The sequence below is a fragment of the Nicotiana sylvestris genome, chromosome 7 (genome assembly GCF_000393655.2).
Source record: "Nicotiana sylvestris chromosome 7, ASM39365v2, whole genome shotgun sequence".
NCBI classification, from domain to species: domain Eukaryota; kingdom Viridiplantae; phylum Streptophyta; class Magnoliopsida; order Solanales; family Solanaceae; genus Nicotiana; species Nicotiana sylvestris.
Window position 1 is genome coordinate 32,613,422 of NC_091063.1, and position 10,815 is coordinate 32,624,236.

The 10,815-nt window shown below is 41.6% G+C and overlaps 1 protein-coding gene across 1 annotated transcript; it reads left to right on the forward strand.

Moving 5' to 3' along the window:
- Positions 1-9,421: 9,421 nt before the first annotated feature.
- LOC138872952 (uncharacterized) lies at positions 9,422-9,844 on the forward strand. The gene has a single exon (XM_070151374.1). The coding sequence runs from the start codon at positions 9,422-9,424 to the stop codon at positions 9,842-9,844; it is 423 nt and encodes a 140-aa protein (XP_070007475.1).
- The last annotated feature ends 971 nt before the right edge of the window (positions 9,845-10,815 follow it).

Below are 10,815 nucleotides of genomic sequence, written 5' to 3' on the forward strand. Positions count from 1 at the left end.
ATCCACATAAACCTGACAACATCATATAAACTGTAGTTTACCCCTTCCACCAGTACTAATAAGCCTTAGAGCCAAAAAATCTCACATTCCATTCATTTCCAAAAGACCCGATTCGAAATCCATATCCGGTATCAGTCTTAACCAGCTGCAACAACTCATGCCTACACCCCCAAGGTACGGTCGCCCAACATGACATATCACATATAGGCCTACAATAACATTTCTGATCATAATACTTGCCCGAAATCAAATCCAGCACCGGCCATTAGCCATATATCCAAAAGGAACCTATTTCAAACCTCCAAAATACTGACGATGATACAAGAACCACAAAAACCTCATAACTAAACACCCGAATCAACAAGTCACAACTAACACTAACAGGCACACACCCCGCAACTTAAAATTTAAGAAGCACAGTACGAAAATGACTGAATATATAAAGAGAAACACATAAGGGAACTATCAAACAAGCCCTATAGGCACAACTCTGTATCAGTACTAATCTACAAAATAACATAATAATGAAAGAATTAAAGCATATGAACAATTCACAAGGACCTTATCCTGATATAACTACCACCGCGGTACACAGCCCAGAACAAACACATCAAATCACATGAAATCATGATGGTCCCAACCTCAACTCTAAATCACAAGTAGGATATACATCGAAACAACTAGAACCTTTCACTAGATCAATTCTGTTAACAAAATTACAACACGTACATAAAAATCACAGCTCGTAACCAAAAATACTCAAAAATCACATCAAGTCTACTATAATGGACAACATGAATTTATTACTAGTCTCATAACTCTCAATAATGAATAGAAATAGACGATAGACATGGGCTATCACTCATAGAACATCCCAACATGGCAACACATAAATAGAGTACTAATTATGAACGCACCCATAAGTGGAGCAACAAATAAGAGAACTTGCCCCGATAAGAAGAACTGAAATGAAATATGGATGGTGCTCCTTTACAACAATCCGAAAGCATACCTGAATGACATCATCTGGCACAGCAGCCTCAAGACTACCATATGAAACACATCAACAGGCCGAGCCTCCCCCTCTTTAGCGCCCTCTACACACCTGAATATCTTGCTGTGATACATCTGTCCGAAGTCTGGGACAATCTCTCACCATGTGGCTAGTACATTCACACTCAAAGAAACCTCTCTACTGATGTGGCTGTGGGAACTGTGCGGTATAGGTACTTTAAGACCCATGAACACCTGAATCACTGTGCAAAGTCTGAAGTGCAACTGAACTGGCTAACCCATAAAACCTCTACCATGTCACACCCTGCCTCCAAAATAAGGACCAATAGATCTCTCCGGCCTATGAGGTCTCCTCGCCTCCCCGTACTCTCTCTCCTAGTCTCGTCTATCCTCTCACTCTCGGACCCACATGCCCTCTAACCAGTAAGCGATCCCTACCACCTACTAAAAAGAAACATCTGACTCCAACTCTCGAGCCATGCTAAACCGAATATCATGCCTAAGACCCTTAATAAATCTATAGACTCACTCTCTAACTATAGCGACCAAGGTAGGTGCATGTCTAGCCAAATCATTGAATCTGACGCAACACTTTAATACTGACATAGTGCTCTAGCGCATATGCTAAAACTCCACGTGCCATGCATCCCGAAGGGACTGAGGTACAAACTCTCTCAAAACATATCTGAAAATTGAACTGATGTAAGTGAAGCTGCATCGGTTGGGCTACGCAACTCATATGCCCGCCACCACTGATAAGCCACTCCTTTAAGCTGGAACATAGTAAAAGTAACCCCACTCATCTCAACAATACCCATAGCACAGATAATGCAATGGAACTCCTCTATAAAACCCCGTGCGCTCTCTAAAGCCAAACCATTGAATGTAGGAGGGTCATATTTCTTGAACCTTGCAAATCTAAGCTTCCCTTACTCGGATGATGCTGCCCTGACTATGGGCTGAACTAGAACCACAGGCTGTGTCACCATGACACCTAGAACCTGGCCAACGTGAACTCGCTGATCTTGAGTGTGGACGGCGCGAGTCTGAGTCCCTCCCCCGATCTGTGAAGTAGTTGGTGCAGTCGAAATCAACCCCGCTTGAGCCAATGTACCAAACATGCTCAGGAACTGTGCTAAAGTCTCCTGAAGTCCAGGTGCAACATCAAGCGCCTCCGGTACCTGCCCCCTAACTGGAGCTGCTAGCGGCTCCTCAACTGCTGCTTTGGTAGGTGCTCTAGCTGCGTACGTACTCCTCATCAGCCTCTACCTCTGCCTCTAGCAACACCTACTTCGAAAGCAGCGCCATCAATAACTACAGCTCATGTCTTCACCCTCAGTGAGAGAATGGATTCATATAAGTTCAAACATCCGAGATCAATAAGCTCGCACGATAGGAATGAAAGAAGTGAGATTGTCCTAATAGTTCCGTAGCCTCTCAAAGATAAGTACAAACGTCTCCATACCGATCCGCAAGACTCTACTAAACTCGCTTATGACTCATAGCACCTATGAACCTAGAGCTCTGATACCAACTTGTCACAACCCAACTTTCCCTACATTTGGGTATCGTGATGGCACCTAGTCTTAGGGACTAGGTAAGCCTAACATTTTTAGAATAACAACAATAATAGAAGAACATCTAACAATTTGAAAGGGAAATCTCCATAAAATTTACAATTCCCAAAACCGGCGGTACAAGTCATAAGCTTTACAGAGTTCGCTACAACTTCTAAATACAACTGTTTGGAAATAAGTAAAATAGTGTGAACACAAAAATAGGAAGGTGACTCCAAAGCCTGTGAACATAGCAGCACCTTTAGTCTCCTTGGCAAGAATCTGCACAACTACTAACGATCAATACCTGGATCTATACAAAAAAATGTACAGAAGTGTAGTATGAGCATACCACAATGGTGCCCAATAAGAATCAAGACTAACCTCGGTGGAGTAGTGATGAGGAATAATCAAGACACCCACTGGTCTAATAAACAGAACAATTAGAAGTGTAGGAACAACAGAATATAACATATCTACATAAGTCTACGCAATATGGTTACAATATAGAAATTTGCAATAAGAAAAGAACAACAAGTATCAGCGGAATACCATAGAAATGACATAGAAGAGTGAGCGGAAACACAACCTAAATCCAAAACCACAAATACAACAAGGACAAATAATAACTTAACAACTACGACAACTTTCACATTTGATTTTTAGTCAACAAACTCCAATCAATTAGTCAAATCCTTCAATTATAATTCTTTCACCCATAAGTTTTCGAATAGAAATCTTAGACTATAATCTTTCCCAATAAAGATATTTCGAGATACACTTCCTTCAAATAAAGAAATATATTTCAAACGTAGTTCTTTCAAAATACATAGCTTTCGAATATAATCATTTCAAATAAATATCCTTCGAATATAAGTCACCCTATGATACCTCATCTCACAATCATACAATACGGGTCTCAATACCTGTACCCTAACACTTGGCATCTTGTGCCGTCATCATACCTCATAACCGCACTGACGACTAACATGCCAAATAGAGCCATTCTCACATAGAAGTCAAGTAAACAAGGGTGTGCATCTATACTCAACAATATCGAGAAAACCTCTTATCCGATAAAGGTGCTTAGCTATATGTATGCTTGTCCAAGCGTCCTAACATGGTTCATACCAGCCAGTAAGCATAAGAAAAAGAACGGACAACACGTAGAATAACAGAGATAGAAAAAATGAAAGAAAACAACTCATAACATAGTGATAACAATAGGGGATCTCCCGAGATACTGTCTCGTAGTCCCAAACGTAAATGTATAGAACAAGGGGATCTCCCGGAATACAGTTCCGTAGTCCCAAAGTAAATATGCAGAATAGGGGGATATCCCGGAATACCGTTCCATAGTCCCAAAATAAATATGCAGCGCAACCAATAAAGATAACAGTTACAACACGGCAGAAACCTCATGCATTATCACAACAAGTACAACAACAACAACAATGACAATAAGACAAAGCACAACAAGTAAATCAACTCAAGAACTTTATTTCACAAAGAAACGGTAAAACCCATTCGCAAAGAATAACAAAAGTGAAAACTGTTAGGTGTAACGAGAACAACTTAACAAGGCAAAACTAAAATATAGCAACGATCCCACAATATACAATTTCATAACAAGGAAACTAACACGAGTCAAATAATTCCGAATAATGCTATGTCAGCTGAATATAAAGGATATCTAATTTCTTTAATGGTTGAACAATTACGAAGGTTATTCAGCAATTCAACTAAGGAATAGTGGCGGAAAGATAATAGCAACCTCAATTAAGACTAAATAGTTATAGGATGAGATAATAAATATTTCAAATAAAGTTAGGTAGTATGAAAATATATCATGACAATAGAAGAGGTTCAAATCTTCAATTAAGTCAAACAAGAGTCAAATTGGCAATAAGAGTCAATCATAAAGTAACTAATTTCAATTAAGCATGTAGAGGTAAAACTAGTAAATAGAAACTCAATCATATCAAGAACAATTTCATACTTAGTGAATATAAGGACCTAAGAACCCTAAAAGACCAACTATCCACAAATAAGTTCGATCACGTACTCATCACCTCGCGTACACGGACCACAATCAACATAGAAGACTCAATCCTAAGAGGAAATCCCCCACACAAGGTTAGGAAAGATACTTACCTCAAAAAAGACAAACCGATACTCTAAAATGAATTTCTCGGGTGAAAAGACCTCTAGATGGCTCAAATCTAACCAAAATAACTTCAAAGCACAAATAAATAAAACTCATATGAAACCATTCTGGATCATAAAGTCTCAATCTTTAACAAAATCCAAAAATTGGTCCAAAAGTCGACCCTCGAGCCCGCAACTCGGAACCTGACAAATTTTACAAAAACTGAATACCCATTCCAATACGAGTTCAACCATACAAAAATTATCAAATTCCGATACCAATTCATCCTTCAAGTCATGATTATTCATTTTGAAATTTTTCGTCAAAACAACCATTTTCCTCAACCCAAAACACAATTTAAATGATAAAAATAAATATAAAATCATAGAACATAATGAATTCTAGGTGAAGAACACTTACCCAATCGATTTGCTTGAAAACCTACAAAGAATCGCTCAAAATCGAGCTCTACAAGTCAAATATGATAAAAATGGCCTAACCCTCGATTTAGAAGATATATATTCTGCCCAAGTCTTTATACATCGTGAATGCGGGGAAAGGAACACGTTCGCGAAGAAGAAAAATGGAAGCTGCCTAGTTATGCTTTGCGAACGCGACAACACGTTCATGAACGCGACAACACGTTCATGAACGCGAAGAATATAAGTTTGATGGCCCAACGACTACTCTTCGCGAACGCATGAAGTAGTACACGAATGCAAAAAGTGGAATGGCATAACTACGCGAGTGCGTTAGATGAACGCAAACGCGATGAAGGAAAAGACAGACCTTTGCAAACACGATGAAGAAATTCGGAAGCACTTTGCGAACGCAAAAGTCTCTTCGCGATCGCGAAGAAGGAGACTAGAGATAGAATCAACAGTTCAAAATTGGAGGAAAATGACATTTAGTCCACCCGGAACACACCCGAGGCCCCCGGGACCCCTTCTAAACACATAAACAAGTTCTATGACCTAACACAGTCTCACTCGAGGTCTCAAATCACATTAAACAATTTCAAATCGCGCCATGAATTGAACTATGAACTTCCAAATCTTCCATCTTCGAAAACTCATGCCGAAACCAATCATACCACCCCGGAATGATGCCAAATTTTGCAGACGTTTCCCAACAGATGATTCTAACTCTCGGAATGGCATTCTGACCCTGATATCGCAAAAGTTAACTATGGGTCAAACTTCTCCATTTTTCAAACTTCAACTTTTTTAACTTTCGCCGAAATGCCTCAAATTACCCTACGGACCTCTGAATCCGGACGAGTGACTAAGTCCAAAATCACCATACGAAGCTGCTAACATAATCCGAAACTCATTCCGGAGACATTCACACAAAAGTACAATTCCGGTCAAATTCTCACCACCAAAAATTCCAAACTAGAATCCTCCTCCCAAATTCGACTCCGAATCATCTGATAATTGAATTCAACTATGCATGCAAGTCAATACATATAATTGTAATGACACGTCGAGTCATTTTAAGAGGTAGAGCCCTGATCCCCTATTAACTGCTTTCCCCATATCGATTTTTACTATTGTGACTTGCCGGGAGGGTTCGTTTTGAGTTTCGGAGTGTTTTGGGACACTTAGTCCCTAAATGAGAGCTTAGGTCTTAGAATTTGGATCGTAGTTGGAATAGTGTGAAGATAGCTTCGGAATGGAATTCTGTCGATTCCGTTAGCTCTTTTGGGTGATTGTGGGTTTAGAGGCGTGTTCGGATTATGTTTTTGAGGTCCGTAGCTCATTTAGGCTTGAAATGGTGAAAGTTGAATGTTTGGAGTTTCGGGCCGGTAGTGGAATTTTTGATATCGAGGTCAGAATTAGATTCTGGAATTTGGAGTAGGTCCATAGTGTTAAACATGACTTGTGTGCAAAATTTGGGGTCAATCGGACATGGTTTGGCTGGTTTCGGCATCAATTGTAGAATTTTGAAGTTTCAAGTACATAAAGTTTGGATTGGAGGGTGATTCGTGATTTTAGCATTGGAACTATGGAATGGTATTCTGGGAGATCCCCCTATACTGCATATTTACTTTGGGATTACGGAACGGTATTCTGGGATATCCCCCAGCACTACATATTTACTTTGGGATTATAGAACGGTATTCCGGGAGATCCCCCTGCACATTTAAGTTTGGGACTACGGGATGGTATCTCGGAAGATCCCCCTATTGCTATTACTGTTGGTTTCCATTATGTTATAATCCTATTAGATTTCTATTTTTCTTTTACTGTAATATCTTTTTGTCGTATTTCATTATATTTATACCAGTAGGGCCCTGACCTGATCTCGTCACTACTCGACCGAGGTTAGTCTTCGTACTTACTGGGTACCATTGTGGTGTACTCATGCCCTTTCTTACACATGTTTTTCGTGTGTAGATCCAGGTTCATTGTACCAGCCTCATCACTAGTTGCAGTCGCTGCTGCTTGTTGGACACTTCAAAGTACATCTCCCACGCCTGCAGATCCTCGGAGTCCCCCTCTATCCCCTTATGTTCATTTCTCTTTCTTTCTGTAGAGATGATGCATAGAACAGTTAGAACATCTTAGTAAATTGTGACTTGCGAGTTTCTGGGTTTTGGGTATTGTTCGGTACATTTCTGAAGTGATAACTGTATATGCCGAGTGGCATTTAGTTACTTATTAGATAATTGTACTATCAGTAGTTAATATTCATGTTTTTGTTTCATTTCCGCAATTTGTTAGGATTACCAAGTCGTAGAGATTAGGTGCCATCACGATAGTTCACGGAGGGAGAAATCAGGTCGTGACAAGTTGGTATCAGAGCTCTAGGGTCATAGGAGTCGGGAGTCACAAGCCAATTTATTAGAGTCATGCAGATTGGTATGGAGACGTCTGTACTTATCTTCGGGAGGCTATGAAACTTTTAGAAAAAACCCACTTCATTTGATTCCTTGTCATGCAAGATTATTGACTTCAAAATTCTGAACTTCTATCTTTTATTCTTTCCAAGATGGTGAGGATACTACTACCGGAGATGACCAGGCACACCCGCCCCCTACTTGAGCCACTTGAGGTAGGGGCCGGGGTCAGGGTAAAGGCCGAGGACGTGCATGTGGTGCAGCCATAACATCCACATGAGATGATGTAGAAGAGCCACCAGTAGCTCCAGCTAGAGCACAAGCACCTGGTATGCCTACTATTACTACTCTAGCTCTCCAGGAAACCCTTGCACAGTTCATGAGCATGTACAACAATCTAGCTCAGCAAGGTTGATTCCTCTTGCTGCAGGCATATCTCAAGTTGGGGGAGAAGCACAGACTCCTACTGCCCGCACTCCAAAGCAGCGTGTTCAGGTTGATCAGATCCCAGAGGTTATACCGGTATTGCCTGTAGCCCCAGTTCAGCCCGAGGGTAGGGCAGTAGCTTTAGAGGAGGAACATCGAAGGCTTGAGAGGTACAAGAAGTACAAACCTTCTACATTCAGTGGTCTAGCATAAAGGATGCTAAGGGATTTCTAGAGGAGTGCTACCGTATCCTCCGCACTATGGGCATAGCAGAGCCGAGTGGGGTTCTTTTCACTGCCTGTCAACTTCGAGGGGAAGCCTATCAGTGGTGGCATACTTATGAGTTGGACAGTCTGACTAAGGTAATTCCCTTTCATGGACTTAGTTTTCTGACATGTTTTTGAGAGAGTATGTCCCTCAGAGCCTCAAGGACGTATGTCGCGCGAAGTTTGAGTAGTTGCACCAGGGTACTATGACTATTTTAGAGTATGTAGTCTGTTTCAGTGACTTCGCTAGGAATGCACCAGCCTTGATTTCTATAGTTCGAGATATTGTTTGCCAGTTTATTGAGGGACTCATTCCCAGCATCAGGACTAGCATGGCTCGGGAGCTTGAGATGGATATCTCGTATCAGCAAGTGGTGAGTATTGCTAGGAGAGTAGATGGCATGTTTGCTCGAGATAGGGAGGAGAGAGAGGCAAAAAGGTCTCAAGAGTCAGGCCATTATTCCAGTGTTTGTGCCCCAGCTGCAGTTCTTCATGGTAGGGGTTATGTGAGTCGCCCTGCTCATTTAGCTCTTCCAGCCATCAGTGGTATTCTAGCTCCTCCTAGACCTCAAGAGCCTTATTATGCAACTCCAGTATCTAGTGTGCCTCTTGCTTAGGGTGCTATCAATGGTCAGTCCGGCAGACCTGGCCCGAGCCAGTCACAGCCGCCACGTCCTCCCAAAGCTTGTTTTGGGTGTGGCGGCAGACGCCATATAGTGAGGGATTGCTTTAGACTTAGGAGGGTTGCACCTCCACAGACTTCTCAGCCACAACGTGCTCCACCAGGTCCTCAGGTTATGATTATAGCACCAGCTGCCACCCTACCTGCTTAGCCAGCCCGAGGTAGAGGTCGGAGTAGTAGAGGTCATCTTAGAAGGGGAGGCCAGGCCAGATACTATGCCCTTCCTTCTCGTAGGCTGTTGCTTCCGATTTTGTCATTACAAGTATTGTTACAGTCTGTCATAGAGATGCATCGATTCTATTCAATCCAGGCTCCACTTATTCTTATGTGTCATCTTATTTTGCCCCCCATTTGGGCATATCTCGGGATTCTTTAAGTTCCTTTATTTATGTGTCTACTCATGTGGGAGATTCTCTTATTGTGGACCGCGTGTATCAGTCGTGTTTGATAACTCTTAGTGGTTTTGAGACCAGAGCCAATTTATTAATGCTCAATATAGTAGATTTTGATGTTATCTTAGGCATAGACTGGTTGTCTCCCCATTATGCTATTCTTTATTGCCACGCCAAAACTGTGATGCTGGCTATGCCAGGTTTACCACGATTAAAGTGGAGGGGTACCTTAGATTACACTCCCAGCAGGGTTATTTCATTTCTTAAAGCTCAGCGAATGGTTGAGAAGGGGTATGACGCGTATCTAGCCTATGTGAAAGATGTCAATATTGATACCCCTATATCTGGTTCAGTATCAGTAGTGAGGGATTTCCCTTATGTGTTTGCATTTGATCTTCTGGGCATGCCATCCAATAGAGATATTGATTTTGGCCTTGATTTGTTACTGGTCACTAAGCCCATATCTATTCCTCCTTACCGTATGTCCCTTCTTGAGTTGAAGGAGTTGAAGGAATAGTTACAGGAATTGCTTCATAGGGGGTTCATTCAGCCTAATATGTCACCTTGGGGTGCTCCTGTCTTATTTCTGAAGAAAAAGGATGGTTCTATGCGTATGTGCATTGGTTATCGCTAGTTGAACAAAGTTACAGTGAAGAACTGGTATCCTTTGTCTTGTATTGATGACCTATTTGATCAGTTACAGGGTGCCTGAGTGTTTTCCAAGATTGACTTGCATTCAGTTTATCATCAGTTGAAGATTCGGGAGCCAGATATCCTGAAGACTGCTTTCAGGACTCGGTATGGTCATTATGAGTTCCTGGTTATGTCATTTGGGCTGACCAACACCCCAACAACATTTATGCATTTGATGCACAATGTATTTCAGCCTTGTCTTGACTCGTTCGTCATTGTCTTTATTGATGACATTCTGGTGAACTACCGAAGTCGAGAAGATCATGAGAATCATCTGAAGATAGTGCTTCAGATCTTGAGAGAAAAGAAATTATATGCAAAGTTCTCAAAATTTGAGTTTTGGTTAGATTCCGTGGCATTCTTGGGTCATGTGGTATCAAGTGAAGGGATAAATGTGGATCCAAAGAAATTGGAAGCAGTGCAGAGTTAGCCCAGACCATCCTCAGTACAGAGATCCGGAGTTTCCTAGGTTTGACGGGATATTACCGTCGATTTGTTGAGGGGTTCTTTTCTATTGTAGCGCCTATGACCAGGCTGACCCAGAAGGGCACTCTGTTCAGATGGACAAAGGAGTGTGAGGAGAGTTTTCGGAGGCTCAAGACAGCTTTGTCTACAGCCCTAGTATTAGTATTGCCTTCAGGTTCGGGGTCTTATACAAATTATTGTGATGCGTCACGAGTTGGCCTCAGTGCGGTGTTGATGTAGGACCGTAGGGTGATTGCCTGTATCCAGACAGTTGAAGGTGCATGAAAAGAACTACCCTGTCTATGACCTTGAGTTAGCTGCTATTATCCA